Genomic DNA, 16787 nt, shown 5'->3' on the forward strand with positions numbered 1-16787 from the left:
TCCATAAAGGTTGTTTTTCAAGAAAATTGTTCATCAGTCCTTTAGAACGTATAATACGAGATACAAAATAGAAAGTCCCCTTTGCCAACCCTTCAGCGTACTGCTGTAGAAAACTAACCCCAGGATCTCCAGAATCTCATTCTCCACAGCTTTAATATGCAAATGGTTTACCCTGTCCAAATGCAGGTTGAAATCACCCATGATTACTGTGTTGCACATGCTGCATGATTCTCTCCTCTCCTTATTAATACCATGACCCACACTACCACTATTATTTGGTGGCCTATAAATAACTCCAACTAATGTCTGCTGCCCCTTGCTGTTCCACTGAAACAGATTACAACTTATATTTTGTGTTACCTCAACTAATTTGTGCTACCTCTCAGATTCCCACCCTCCTGATATGCTAGTTTAAACAAACCACAACAGCTATGTTTCTGTAATGACAATGAGATCCTAGCCAAATACCTCTATCTATGCCTTTAGTTAATCTATTTGTTGCAAATGTTGCATTAATGTTTCATCTGAAGGGCTACTTCACTCCATAGATGTTGCCAGATCTGCTGAGTTTCTCTAGCAATTTCTGCGCTTGTTTGTTTTTAATCTCCTTTGTAGCTTTTCTACTTCCTATCATCAGGTTAACTCCCTTCTAATTTGCGTTACCTCTCAGGTTCCCTGACAGGCAAGTTTAAACAAACCCAAATCTCCCTTCAGGATGTGTCCCAGTTTCCTGTTAACATGTAACCCGTCAGATTATAGGTCCCAACTGTCTCAGAACTGGTCCTAATTCCTCAAAAATCTGATACCTTCTCTCCAATGCCAGTTCTCCAGTCATGTGTTAAATCATTTGATCTTCCTGTTCTTATGCTCACTAGCATGTGGCACCAAGAGTAATCCTGAGATTATAAATCTAAAGGTCCTGCTTTTTAATATCCTTCCTAACTCCTTGAATCCTCTTTTAAGGACCTCCTCTTTCTTCCTGCCTATATCATTGGTACTAATGTGAACCATGTCTCCTAGCCTATCCCCCTCCCCTGGAAGGATCCATGACATCTTGACCCTGGCACCAGGAAGACAACATAGCATCCTGGAGTCATGTTTCATGCTGCAGAAACGATTGTCTGATGCCCTGATTATGGAATTTCATATTGCTTTTGCCCTTCCATTCTTTTGGCTTTAAGTTTCTGTGATGAAATCCATCAGGACACAGAGACTTGCCAGCCCACAGCTCAAACACTTTGTTCAATACCACTTCTTTGATGATTGTAATTTTCTTGAGTTTCTACCCTTCCGTTTCCTGATTTACAGCTCTTTCTATGGAATGTTACTTGCATCCCCTAAAGCAAAGGTCAATGAAAAATCTATCGTCTCCTTATTTTCAGAAGATAGTATGCCACAGGAGTCAAGATGCAAATAAATTTAAATGTAAATTAGTTTTAAATATACACTTTGAATTTTTTTTATCACTGTAAAGTCAAATGCAGTTTAATAATTTTAGGTAAGTTTGCAATTTGTCCTATTTTTGTTGATTCAGACCAGTGTGTAAATTTTAATTGCATTTGTCTTTTCAGTACCTTATATGCTGACTTAAAAACTATAATAGTGTTACGCACACAGATACTTTCATATTATCAATGTGACATTTTTATATATCTATTTATAAAACTGGTATCATGACAATAACTACTGTGATCTCATAAATCAAAGAATCAATAACACCAATACATTATTCAGGTATTGCAGACCTAACAAAGAATGGCAAGTACTTTTTGTTAATTCAGTCATAGATTGTTGTTATTATTGGCAGTACCAGCATTTATTGCCAATCTTTAATTGTCCTCAAGAGATGGCAATGAGCATCTTGTTGACTGCAACAGAGTGGTTTGTAAGACCATTTCAGAATGGTGTCAGAATCATTTGTATTGCTGTTTGTCTGGAGTCACAAGTAAGGATGAAAGAACGCCTTCCCTGAAAGGACATGGTTGAATTAGTTGTTCTGATAATCCAATACTTTTGTGGTCACCTATATTGATACCAGTTTTTAAATCCAGATTTATTTAGTTAACTGATTAAATATCCTAGCTGTCATGGCCTTGAGATTATTAATCAATTCTATCTAATTACACGAGGTTGTCACATGAGCATTCTACAAACTCATTTTACAGACTACCTTATCAATTTATGACTACTATTGTGTGTTCTCACTTTATTGATAACCTCATTTGAAGAACCCTACCAAATCCCTACCAATATAGGAATTCTCTTGCATACACCATGATAGTGACACCCTCAAAAATAAATAACTAATTAGTAAGATGTAATTTACCCATTGCTGATCCATGCCAACTGCCTGTGATCAATTCTTAGTTATTCAAGTACTCAGTAGCCTATAATCAGTACTCTGATTCCCGGAACTTCCTTGCAACTGACATTGAACTGACAGGTCTGTATTTTTGTTGTTTTTCTCCCCCACTGTCCTTTACTTTAAAAAAGTACATTTTTCCCAATACAAAAGCGCAATTCCTGAAATCGGAGAATAATGGAAAATTATGACAATTTCCTCATCTATTTTTGTGGATACTCCAGGGTGGAAACCATCAAGCTCAGTAAATTTGCTTAATTAAAATTGATTATTTTGTCCATTGCCATTTTGTTACTTAAGATAAATCAAGTCGGCTAATCCAAAATTTAGGTTCCCTCCTAACATTATGTCCTCTTTTTCAGCTATGAAAATGATGCAGTGTACTATTTTAAAAATTCGCCATTGCTTATTATGTTGTCACCTCTGTCTGTAACGTCCTTTATCATTTCCCCATAATATATTCAACAAAAGCTTTTGCCATTAGCTTTGATATCAATCATTATTATCTCTATTTGCAAACTGATGCCTTAGAGTCAAATTGTTAACTAATCCTGGTTGACTGTTGTCAAGTTTGGCATACACTTTGAGTGGGGCTCTTATGGTGCAGTGGTAGTGTCCCTACCTCTGAGCCAGGAAGCCTGGATTAAAAACCAATCGCTCCTGAGGCATGTAATAGCATCTCTGAGCAGGTTGGTTAGAAAATATCTACATTCCCCAACAACAGATCCTTGATCCGTTGTTTGTTGATATTTTGTACTGAGCTTTTTCATTGGCAGCTTATGCCATTGCCTTCCACTCTTGGGGACAGGGCAAGCAGTCTTGTTCAAAATCTGCACAGCTGGAACATTAATTGAACCTGTGTTTTGGCATTTTTATGAAACACATGCTCACTAACTGAGCTAACCAGACTGTTCTGGCCCATTATTCATCACTAAATCCACAATGGCCTTCTACCTTGTCTGTATTTACCAGAGATTAAGACTGAGATGTGCAAAGTTCAACCTGGCCTAGACAGACTAGATACAGAGAGGATGTTTTCTTTGGTTGGAGAGTCTAGAATTAATGGATTATGCTCCCAAGGTACAGTGTAAAGATTTAGGACTGAGATGAGGAAACGTTTCTTCACTCAAAAGATAGCGAACCTAGGAATTGTCTAAACAGAAGACTGTGGAGGACAAGTAACTGAATATATTCAAAAAATCATTGATGATTTTTGGATAATAAAGGCAACGAAGGAAACTGGGAAAATGGCATTGAGATAGAGGATTAACCATGATCATCTTGAATGGCAGACCAGTCTCAAAGGGCCAAGTGGCTTACTCCAGCTCCTAGCTTCCTTGTTTCTAAAACAAATCTACCAGGAAGTGGCAATCACCGTTAGATTTCCACTCCTCCACTTTCTATTTATCTTTTGGGCATCTTCAGAAACGCAGAGCAAACCAGTTCAAGAAAATCATTCATATAAGTGATTTAAATGAGAATATAGAAGGCATGGTTAATAAATTTCTGAATGACGCCAAAACTGGTGGTATAGTGGACAGTGAAGAAGCTTATCTAGGTTATAAAAAGGTTTTAATCAATTGGGAGAATGGGCAGTTGGAGCTTAATTTGAATAAATGTGAGGTATTGCATTATGGTTAAACAAATAAGAGCAGGACTTATACAATTAAAAGTAGGATCTTAACAGAAATCTAGGGATTCAGGTACATAATTCTTTGAAGTTTGCATCGCATATAGGCAGGATGGTTAAGAAAATGTTTAGCATGTTTGCCTTCATTGAGTATAGGAGTTGGGGTGTCATATTGAGGACATTAGTGAGGCCTCTTCTGGAGTAATGTATCTAGTTCTGGTCACCCTGTTGTAGAAAGGATATTATTAAGCTGGAGAGGGTTCAGAAGAGATTTACCAGGATGTTGTGAGAATAGAGAGTTTGAGATATAAGGAGAGGCTGAACAGGCTGGCACCATTTTCACTGGAGAGTAGGAGGTTGAGATGTTTATAAAATCATGAGGACTGTAGACAAGGTAGATGGCAGGTTCCTTTCCCTAGAGTGAGGTATTTCAAGATTAGGGGATATATTTTTAAGGTGAGAGGAGAAAGATTTTTAATAAAAGCATGAGGGGCAATTTTTTTTACACATTGAGTGATTCGTGTCTGGAATGAACTTCCAGAGGAATGGTGGATGCAAGCACAGTTACAGTATTTAAAAGACATTTGGAAAAGTACATGAATAAGAAATGTTTGGAGGGATGTGGGCCAAGTGCAGGCAGGTGGGACTAGTTTATTTTGGGATTATGCTCAGCATGGACTGGTTGGATTGAAGGGTCTATTTCTGTGCTGCATGACTATCTTAAGCTTTCTAAAGCAAGGCAGGACCTGTGCTGAAGATTAGCCCTCAACTGGACCAATGTGTTCAATCTGGACAGCATGATTTAAGAAGAATGCCAAGAGTACAGAAGAGATTTGCTAGAAAAGTATGAGGAATGTGCAGTGAGACTGAAAGGCAAGCTTTTCCTCTTCCACAGGATAAAGGCATCATTACAAGTCCAGCATTTGCTGCTAATCCCAAATTGCTTTTGAAAAGGTGGTGGTGAGCTGTCTTCTTGAACCATTGTAATCCATTAGGTGTGCAGATACAGAGTGCTATTAGTAAGAGAGTTACAGGATTTTGACTCAGGAATAATAAAGTTCCAAGTCAGGATTTTCTACAGTAGCATGTGTCCACTCTGAAGAAAAGTAAGGTACTTCTAGTCTGGTCATTGGGAATGAGGTGGAGAAAATAATTTGGTGCCAGTGGTGTAATATTCAGGGAATAATTATTATTGTATCATAAAGTTTAGGATGCTGGTGGAAAAAACAATGAACAATCCAATGCAAGAAAAAATAACTGAGTCGACTTCAATTGATTAATAGCAGCGCTGGACTGGAGCCAAAGGCTAACAGGATAGACTGTAGCTGAACAGTGGGCTACCTTCAAAGCAAAGATTGTTCACTCAAGTGCTGTTGCTTCACAAGGGGTAGGTGGAACAAACAAGAGCACACTGAATGAGAAAAGAGATAGAAATTAATATAAAGAAGGAAAGGTGTGCTAATCACAGGGTAAAGGTTAAAAAAAAAGGACTCAATTGAGAACCAAGCTGAATATGGAAGATTGAGACGGACCATGTGAAAGCAATTAAGATGAGCAAAGAGGAATTATGAGAAGATCTAGGCAGCTAATGTAAAAGGCAACTGCAATGTCTTCTGTAAGCACATAACTAATAAAAGGGTGGTAGAGGAGGTATAGGGCCAAGTAGGGACCAAAAATAGGATTTACATATGGGAGTAGTGGGCAAGATTGAGGTATTAAATGAATACTTTACATCTGCCTTTACCAAGGAAGCAGATTCTGAAGGAAGTGAGGGCAGAAAATGCAGAGGCACTGGTCATAATTTTTCGGTCATCTTCAGACTTGGGTAATGCCAGAGGACTGGAGAATTTCAATTATTACACCATTGTTCAAAGACAGGTGTAAGGATAAGCCCAGCAATATTCCCACCTATTCTAAAGTGTGCAGAAGCAGAGATACATGGGGTGTGTATCTGTGTAAGCCATTAAGAGTGGCAGGACATGTGGTGACAGCAGTTAGTAAAGAATACAGCATCCTAGGCAATATTAATAGGAGAATTGAATACAAGAGCAGGGAAGTTATTCTGTGCCTGTTAGACCTCAGCTGAAATGTTATGTACATTTCTGGGTGCCACATTGTCAGGAAGGATGTGAAACCATTGGAAAGAGCGCAGAAAAGGTTTACAAGAATGGTTCCAGGAATAAGAAACCTCAGTTTCAAAGATAGATTGGAGAAGTTGGGACTGGTTTCCTCTTAGATGAGAAGCTAAGAGGAGATCTGATAGAAATTTTCATGGGAAGACAAACAGAATAAATAGACATTTTCCCATATGTAAAAGGATTGAGAATGGGACGACATAGATTTAAAGTAGTTGGAAGAAGAAGCAAATGTAATGTGAGAATTTTTTTTCACACACTGAGTAGAATGCATGTCCTGAAATGTAGTGGTGCAAGTTCATTCAAGGCATTCAACGAAGCATGAGATAATTATTTGCATCAAAGCAATATGCAGAAATACAAAGAAAAGACAGGGGAATGGCACTAGGTCATAATGTTCATTTGAAAATCCAGTTCTGCTAGAATGGTCCAAATAGCTTCCGTAGAGTTCTGCGATTCATCGTACTCTCAAATGCATGTTGAAGGCCAGGTTCTTCCTCTAGCCCATTTTACTCACCCAGCATCTTGACTATTGTCCACATCTTATACTTGTGTGGTTCCATGATGGATGAATCACCCTTTTTGCTAATCCTGACCCTTATTCCAACTGCAGCCGGGTTACTTCAATTCCGTTCTTTTCACTGCGATTTACAGCAAGCCTACCTCTACCACATCAAATGTTTTTCTGTTGATCAGGATATCTGAGCGCTCATCCTCCTTGATGTATTTCTCAGATTCAACCAAGTATGATCAGTCCTTTTCCATGAAATACGTCCACACAACATGATTAGCTTATAGTGGTTCTAAATATCTTATCTGCTGTTTAGAGATGGACAAAAGTTTGAATGATCTGTTTTCCTCACTCATTGGGAACACAGCATTGTAACCATGCCCAGGTTCTAATGCAGTTGTATTAGTTGAGCAACAGGTAATGGTAGGTTCATTTCTCTGCACCATCGTCCCATAGTAACACTTAGACAATGTTGAATCCGTCAGTCCCTAGGCCACTGCCTGAATTTAACCTCTGAGTATTTGTGCTGAAGTTTGATTTTATTTGCAACACTGTGTCATGAGTTTTATATTTATCATAAAATCCAATTGGCGGGGAATCCATTCCTACAACATGGAGTAAAGAATGAGGCAGGGAAATTTTGTGACAGTAAGAAATAGACACTGTGACACAGGATAGAGTGGTGTTGGGCTGGGGGAGACACTGAGGATAAACGACATTGAAGATAGAATAAATGAACAGTTATTCTTTCATCTTTTCCAATCAATATTCACGTTCAGAGCAGTACAGTCTGTGCCTAATAAAGTAAATGGCAAATCATTTTACTGTCCAGGAAATTCTATACAGTCAAGCATGGCAGCAAATATTTAAAACATTGTATATCATGGAGACTTACTTCTGAGCTTGTTTGTTACAAAAGCACAGTGTGGATCCCACTATACCATGATGTGAGATGAATGAATCTTGGTCATTATCGGGATGTAGGTTGTTATGGAGATTGATGGATATCTATTGTGAGGAATCTGCTCTTAGCAATAAATTACAGCTGTTGATAGCAAGCACAGTTTGCAGTCCCAAACTGCTCAATGTCAGAAGTACAGCTTTAATGGATCCAAGTGGATTGATTTGAGCTGGATAGAACTTTAACTGTGCATATGGAATGTGGATGAGGATACAGCATCCCAAAGGACCCTATTGAATTCAATCTGCCAACGTAAAGTCACTGATCTGTTTTATATTTTCAGGTTTTTTTTGGCAATGCAGACTTTACAACGAAAATCTATTTGTTCAGAGTTAACCGGAGAGGTTTAATATCAGAATCAGGCTAGTGAAGTAAAGCAAATAAGAATGGCATTGTGAATATCTGTGCCTAGGGCATCTCCTCAAAATAAACTGTGTCATTGCTAAAATTCAGTTTGAACCTGCAAAGATGTTACTTTTTTGTGGGACTGTTGCATGAATGAGGCGGTAATAACCTGTGTCTTAACTTGCTCATGTTGAAGTTTAGAACTGTCAAAACCAAATTTTCTCTATCTATTAAAGTGCTTAATATTCTGAAAATATCTTCCATAATTAGTGTCCAGTTTTACACTAATTTTTAATGGACTTCAATCAAAACAGTGACACATTCATTGAAGATATTCTCATTGACAAAGCACCAGCAATTGTAGCAAGTTTATTGAAATTGATTCAGCCTGACTAAAACCTACTCAGTGGTTTCAAACGTTTCTGATCGAAGGAATCCTTTTACAAATCGATTCATAATTGTAGACTCCTATCTAAATTTAATATGATATAATGCACATTATATGAAAGCTGAACTTGTAAAATTGTTTTGATATCTTTTTTTAAGAAGTCCAGCATTTACTTACGTAATCAGTGAATTGGATGAACCTGCGGGTGAGATATTAAACCTATTGCCAGTTTCTTTTAGAAAGTCAAAGTTAGGCAAACTAACCATCTTAGTGATTCAGTTGGTTATTTATACATTTGTAACAGCCTATAGGTTTGATTTGCAGAACACCTTTCTCATCAGGTTCGTGGGAAACCCCTGTGCTGACCCTGATGCATGACCTCCTGTGATCCGGCAAATTCTGTGCTCTGGTCTAGAGACTGTTAGATTGGGGAGATACAGTCTTTATCATATCAGTGTTAGTTTTTGCATTCTGGTACAAGACAGCAATACTTGATCAAAAATTGAAGCATGCCTTACTAGAAAGAGAATGTGCAAATAGCACTCTGTTGTCTAGCAACAATCCGTTTGTATAATTTAATAAGGGACCGGTAAAATTTAAACATGATCAGACAATTGAAAAAGAATTGTACAGATAGGTTATATAAATTCTTGTAGCTTTTTGAAAAATTAACCCAATCCATAGCAGCCACTGGTGAAAGGGAAAAAGACAAATTAGTGAACGGCAAAAATTTATGGCAAAGGAAATCTGGTGTGCAGGTGTAATTCTGCAACCATGTGTCTGAGCACTGCTTTACATAAATCACTTTCAGGTGTCTTTTCAAAGTCAAATGATGTTACATGAGAAGTTGCAAGAGAGAAAAGGCTTTTTTGTTGATTCACTCCATCCATAATTAGTATCACAACCTGTGAGGAGGTGGTTGCAGCATTAAAGCAACAGCTGATTTGTAGCGTACCAGGCTTCGAAACCCTGATGGTACATGATCTGCACTGAAACCTGTACTGACTTGGATGCTGTGAGACAGGATTGTTTGTTTTGAGATAACTATGACAATGTTTCCAAATGTGCTTGCACTATTTGATAGGTGTAGCTAAACAGGCATTGCTGTCTAATAATTATTGTACCCTCTTTCTTTCATGCTGTAATGAAAGGAGAACAGATGCTTGTTAGGATGGTTGCAAAGAGTTATCAACATATCTGTTAGCACTGATTTTGATATAGGCCTATCAGATCTGCTGTCACAAGCTGCTCAAGAACTGTAAATGCAAGTGTGTTGAGTACCAATGAAAGAGCACAGATTACTTCTGGTCCACACTGAGTGGCTTGGCATCACTCCATTGGCTCTCCTTCTCTTCCTATAACAAACTGAGATGGAAATCCTTTGATGGCAATTTTGAGGCAAGGTAGAAAGTAAAGCAAAGCAAATGGCTCCTGAAAACTTAATTGACAGCAAAAATTTAAATTGGATGTCTAATGAGAGCAGACTTGCAAAATTCAGGTTGTTCATGGCAAACTCTAGCCTTTCTACCAATGTTCAATGGTACTATTAATTGTGAAGTTATTCAGTACAAGTTTTATAATGCAACAGATAAATAGTTTTGGGTTTTTTTTATTTGTGTGTGTTGAATGGTCATATTGAGACTTTTGAAACCAGACAGGGGTTTTTAAGGAGCAAAAACAAAAATTGCTGGAAAAGCTCAGCAGGTCTGGAAGTATCAGTGGAGAGAAATCAGAGTTAATGTTTTGGGTCAAGTGACCCTTCCTTAGAACTCAGGAACTGAGGAAGGGTCGTTCAACCTGAAATGTTATCTCTGATTTCTGTCCATAGATGCTGCCAGACCTGCTGCGCTTTACCAGCAATTTCTGTTTTTGTTTCTGATTTATAGCATCCACAGTCCTTCTTTTGACTTTATTTAGAGGCTTTTAAGATGTTGGTACTTCATTGAAACTTTATATGGTTGATATGAGAGTTATTGATATAGCAATTATTGTTGGGCCTTGGGGGTAATGTGAACTTCTTGACATATGATTGTTTCTATGTCTGTTGACCTTTGTTAGGTCAGGGCAAGTCCTGCGTATGTTGCTCAGTTCTTCCTCACCTTGCGTAAGTTGCTATTTCAGCAACATATGCAACATAAACCAGGTTTTGCCAAGACTGAAGCAAGTGTGGCTGAGCCCCATGTGACCTCCTTCCGAGTCAGAAGTGCGTGAGGCTTTGAAGGGACCGTGCAGTTACAAATTCAAGAAGTTCTGCAGGGGCTTCACATCAGCTAAAATTGTGGTGTAACGAGGATCTCATAGGCCTGTCTAGCTCATTGCACCCATTGTCCCAACATTTACAGCTGGTGCAGCACCATGCATCACCTCTGGTTTTGATTTTGCATTTGTTTCTCATAAGTTAATGAACCATTTTTCAAACTTCTTCAGGTATGTTGTACGATTTTTACGTATAACTTTGCTCTGTTATTAGTGTTAGCTTTGGCTGTTATTTAATAAGCCCTTATTGTGTTCACTTGAATTTTGATTGGACTTCTCTTTAAAATTTGCCAGAGATTTGTTTTTTTTGTATCTGATATGACACAAGACTGATCTGGATTCAAACATTAGATGTTAGCAGAGATCTCTCCCATAACTCTTTATTTTAAACCTTCCAATTAGATGTCCAACTCTCCTTCACTCCTGCAATTACTCTACCTAAAGTTAGTTTGAAGAATGATTCAAGTAAACCAATCTAACAGAATATATTTGGATGAAATTGCCCATTGAGTGCTGTTGTCACAAGTGATCAAGCGACATTTACCCATGCTCCATGTGCATCATGAGGAAGTGGAAGTATGGTGATGTGTTTAGAGATCTAATCTACCTGTGCAATGTAGTAAAATCACATGTATATAAAAGCCCTGACTTGTGACAGTCAATCTTTAAACAGAGAGCCATCAAAGTTGGTAATTGAATAAATAAAATACTGCATCATCACTATGAAGAAGCTGGAAGATCTTGTTCAAGAAGACTTATTAACACTCAAGCACTTTAATATTCATCTCCTGTGACAAGCAAGTGTAAAAGCCCAGCTTGAAAGGTCAACTGAAATTATACAAAACAGTTGTGAGCTCTCTGCTTTTATCCGGCGTTGCCACAGACATCTTCCAAAGGTTTACTCTGGAAATAGCCTCCCCTGAGGCAGAGGAGATATAGTGATTTTATAATCCTAACTATGATATAGTGATTTTGCATTCGAGGCAATAATGTGACATGAATGCAGGTGTTGATGCTTTAAGAAGCACTGAAAATGATTAAAAGGGGACTTTGCTATCTCCATTAACAGTAGATGTTGGGTCAGCCATTTGTTGTGGTCATTATTAAAAGCCAATAGACTGTGTTTTTAATATATTGAACTGCTCCACACATTAAGGAGGATCAGCTACAGACATTTGGCATTAAGAAACGTTTCTGCAGAATGTCAAAGACTTAGTTTATACTAAGTATGCATATGCAAGATCTTACCAAAAGGATTCTTTTGATGTCTTGTTACATTGGTGTAAATATTACATAACTTCAATTGGTGTTGCAAGATCTGATCCGCATTATAGATTTGTGTATGTGTGGGAAAGATTTAAAACTTGAAAGGAAAAGTATCCCCAATGCTCATACCTCATTCTGAGGTTAGAAGGAACAAAACTTAGCTGGAGTTAAACTCAAAGTCAAGATTAGCGAAAATATGCATTATTGTGGAAGGAGAGGTCTTCTCCATTTAAACAGTATATCTTTACATCTATTTAGAAAAGGCATTTGTTCCGTTTATTCCTATTGACCTCAACTGCACTCAAATCAATGATATACAAAACAAATAACTTCTTTATCTCAATAATGCTTTTCTTTTCTGTAAGACTATTGTGAAATTCAAACTCTAAAATTTTATAACCTCTCGTGCCACAGTTTTTAATAATATAAAATATCTGATTCTGGCTCAGCAGTTTGGATAAGTCCAATAATGTTACAGGATTCAGCCAAAATTTCAAGAGTTACGTTTAATAAGATTAGAATCTGAAATTGTTACATTATAATGCATTTTATTAATTATGTTTTTTTTAAATTTCGCAGCACTTGTCCAGTAGACACAGCATACAGCAAAGTACTACACAGGTATATCTAAAGAAATCAAAAGATTTTTATTACTAGTATTGATTACTACTATTTATTACTTAGTATTTATTACTACTATTGATACCAATAATTTAATATTATAAAGAAAATCTAAAATGTATGCATTATATTAGAAAATAAGTGCTGAAAATGAAAACAAGTATCTCAAAAATAGTATATTTAATATTTAAATTTTTTTAAATCATGAATTGAGTGTCAAAATAATTTTCCTATAAAGGCTTCTGCATTGATCCATAATGTAAACTGTGGGAATGAGGAAGAAAAGTGAGGATTGTTGTCTCATTTGCTATTTTATTGAGTGGTTGAGCAAGCTTGAAGGGCCAAATGGCCTATTTCCACTCCTATTTCATACTTCATATTCAGTGCTTTAAAACATTACTTCTGTCCCTGGGACCTTGACATGAATCCATACCATATTGATTTGCTGCTTTATAAGCACAAATTGGCTGAAAATTCAACCCTGTTAACTTGACATTATGTGGAATGTTTGTGAGGTTCTGGCCAAGTTGAGGCTATACTTGATGTGTAAGCGCTTGATGCCAACAAATGCTCTGAAATTATTCCATTGATTTCCATACCTTGGTAAACATAAATTACACCAAAACAAAAGTTTAGAAGAAAAGTAGCATTGGACTATGTTAAAAAAAAATGATATATTAACTAAGTCAAACTCTCCCAAATGCCTTCTAGCAATGTCGTAATATTTACCTGAATACTAGACTAAGCTGAAGTAACAGAAATATTTCAGGCATTGTTTCAAATACTTTATAACTATGTAACTACAAGTTGCTTAGAGAGGTTTTGTGAGTCATAGCAAGATAATATGTGTTGGCGTGCCCACTTAAGGGCCTGATTTCATGACTGCTGTATGACTCCAGCAGTGGGTAAGGAGTTTTACCATTCAGGGAACATGACAAGCCAATTATTGAGTTACTTATCGGCTCCTGGCAGGAGTTCCTTTGTTCAAACACACAGTGCCTGACCTAGGGATTGAACATCAGGAAGGAGGGGACTTGCTGACAGTCAAAGTCCTCCCTTGCTGCCAACACCACTCCCACCTGCCTTGTAATCCTGCACCATCTGTAAATTCCTTCCTATCATCATTCATCCGTGACCTGGGATCCAGTAATGCTATCAGTCCCCAGGTAGATGTTTTACTGGCAGTAATCACTGCCTCTCCAGTGGTACTACCACTCAGTAAAGCTGCTGGCAGCTCTCGGCAGGCAGATTTTCTACACATGGGACTTTTGTTTCTATGATGGGATCACTACTGTCCAGTTAAATGCTTGGATGGCACTTTCCTAAAAGAGGTGATGTAGGTTATTGCTGGACTTTCAGCCAGTGGGTGTGACTTTATTGCCTCCATTAATTCCTGTTATATTAATTAATAAATATATGCATGGATATTGCAGATTGGATGGAGGGCCATTATAATTTAGGGTTTTTGATTGCTCTGTATTGAGATTTGCTCATCTGCTGACAGGATGCTATTTACAACCATTGCCGAAAAAGTACAGTCGGCACATTTTAGAACAAATATTTTCATTCATTATTTGAAGTGTGGATATATTAACCATTGTGAAAATTACACTGGAACTTCTGAAGTTGAAAAAGGCTGCATTATTGTCTGGTTTTGTTAAAACTCATAGAATGATCATAGAATGTTAAAGGACACAATGAGGGGATTCACCCTGGCTCTTTGAAATAACTATGCAGTCATTCCCAGTGCCCTGCAATCTCCTCAGAGCCATGAAAAAATATTATTTTCAAATGTATGTCCAAAATCATTTGCAGCTTTTTGAGATGTTTCATTTCATTCTGTTGTATTTCTGAAAAATGTAACATTTTCTTTCTCTTTGAAATAGACGGATACTATGAGGCATCGACATGGTGATACATGCCGCATCCCCATACCCCACCATCTCTTGCTAAGTATGAAAAGCTTTACCTACCACACTGTTGGAGAAGATACAGACATCTTCTTTTCTCTTTACGACATGCGAGAGGGTAAACAGATCAGGTAGGAGCCCAAAAGGCGATGAATTCAGCTGACAGCTTTGGGCAGTTTCACAAAGTGCTTCATTTCATCTCTGTGGAACTTAGCATTTCTAGGTTTTGTAAGAGACAAGTTTTGGATAGTTGTCCACAGTTAATAACTGAAGCTTTGGCATACTGTGTGTTTTTGTGTGTACGCGCGTGTGTGTATATACACTTACAACAGCATCTTCTAATTATGCCAATCACCTGTATGCTGTGATGTGCCAGGAATATATGGAACTATGCTGCTGTACTGGTCGTAAGTGCAAGAAGAAATTCAACTGTCACAATGTGTCAGAATTACTCATTCACTGTGACCGTAAAATAGCTGATACATTAGAAAATGAGTGGAAGCAGGAATACTGGACTAATGACAATTAATGCTGAACCAGCAAGGATTAACTACCCTCTTTTAAGCATTTCCTATTCAGCTAGAATCCAGGATGTTTCTTTTTTACTTAAGTTCCATTTCTTCAAAAATAACACACAAAAGGACACTCAATGGTCTGGTGGAACATTGTAGAGCTGGAGGACCACAGCAGGCCAGGCAACATCAGAGGAGCAGGAAAGCTGACGTTTCGGGTCAGGACCCTTTTTCATTTCTGAATGGGAGGAAGGCCTGAGGGCAGAACTTGCACAGATCTTCTTGTGCACATGAAATCCCAGCAGAACAATAACCTCACCCTCACTCAGTATTTCATCTTTTCCCAGACCACGTGCAGCATTCATTTGTAGAGCAACAGCCAGTATGTGATGAGTGTGTTTGTTTTCCCTTTATAATTTAGTTGAATATTAACTAGTGTGATGATGCTGTCGCTTTAAAAGGTTATTTTGTCCTGATTTTGTTTTAAGAGAGCTTTTAAGACAGAAGTACAAAGCTGTCTACTTGAAAAGGCCAGTAAAGTCAACAGCTTGTGAGGCCTTGTGTTTTTATTTTAACTTAGAACAATAGATGCAGCCTGGATGGGCATGGCCAGCTCTCTCAGACCAGGATTTCAAGTTTTTAGATTTTTATCTTTAAGCAGATGCTGTTAGAGTCTCAACAGTGCAGAAACTGCTGGGATTGTGAAAAGCTGCCACCCCTCTCTTTGTTCCAGCTAAAAGCTAGAGTTCTCTCTCTCAGAATTGTCTTTTGATGTTCTTTCCTGCAGAATTGGGGAACTGCATGTGAGAATCTGGTTTTGGAATTTGCCTTTTTGCCAAGGGGTGTGTTTATGAGATGTTTCTTTTATTGGAACAGTAAATTAGTAGTAGTCACTGTATCTATTATTCTGTTAAGTTTTCCAGTAGAGCTAAGTTATTCTGAATTCCTCTTTCCTTGGTTGTATTTTAACAACAGTGTTTAAGTAAATTGTTTTGCTTAGCATCGAGTAGATCGACCAATTGAATTGCATCTAGAATACGGCATGTTACATTTGCCTTTAAAATGGTGGTCTAGGCCACTTCTTAAAATATTTTGAGGGGTCTAGTCTAGTCCATAACATTAGCTAAGAAACTTGAGATCAATTCAGTGAACCTTCTCTGGACTGCCTCCAATGCTAGTACGTTCCTCCTTAGACAAGGGGATCAAAATCTTTTGCAATATGTGTATAGTTTTAGCAAGACTTTCCTATTTTTATAGTCCATTCCTTTTGAAATAAAGGTTGACATTTCATTTTCCTTCCCTATTACCTACGAAACTTCTAAGCTAGCTTTTTTGTGATTCCTGCATCTACTTGTTGCTCACCATACAGCCTCCTCTAGATTGACAAGATGAATGACAAAAGGAGTGCTATTGCTAGTAAAGAAGGGATTTCAATGGGATATGGGGAATAATCATAGCTATGGATGGTTGAAAATAGGTTGTCTTTGCTGACAGGAAATCCATTCCAACAAATTGAGATGTTTGGAGTGGGGAGGCAAGGAAAGTGTTGGAACACGAATGCTTTGCAAGACACTTCCACTCTGTGTAAAAGCATGACTCTGACCTTCCAGTTTCTTGCTATTTCAATACACACTCTTTTTTAAGATGCTAACATGTCAATCCTGGGTCTGTTGCAGAGTTCCACGAAGCCCAACGCAAACTGGAGGGATTGTTGCACATTTACTACCTAAACACTTTACAGTCTTCGGAATACAATGTTGAGTTGAACAACTCATGAACACTGTCCTCTGTTTTTGTTCCACCACTTTCCTTGCCTCCCCACTCCAAACATCTCAATTTGTTGGAATGGATTTCCTCTCAGCAAAGACACCCTATTTTCAACCATCCATA

The 16787-nt window shown here is 37.8% G+C and overlaps 1 protein-coding gene across 1 annotated transcript in view; it reads left to right on the forward strand.

The window, feature by feature from the left end:
• The window catches only part of dock3 (dedicator of cytokinesis 3), an 821127-nt gene that overhangs the window by 247008 nt on the left and 557332 nt on the right, over nucleotides 1–16787 (forward strand). Inside the window, exons 6-7 of the mRNA XM_048606243.1 lie at nucleotides 12434–12475; nucleotides 14362–14516. Of these exons, the coding sequence (XP_048462200.1) occupies nucleotides 12434–12475; nucleotides 14362–14516 (197 nt within the window). The remainder of the gene's footprint in view (nucleotides 1–12433; nucleotides 12476–14361; nucleotides 14517–16787) is intronic.

This window comes from Rhincodon typus, chromosome 16 (genome assembly GCF_021869965.1).
Source record: "Rhincodon typus isolate 14 chromosome 16, sRhiTyp1.1, whole genome shotgun sequence".
Classification (NCBI taxonomy): domain Eukaryota; kingdom Metazoa; phylum Chordata; class Chondrichthyes; order Orectolobiformes; family Rhincodontidae; genus Rhincodon; species Rhincodon typus.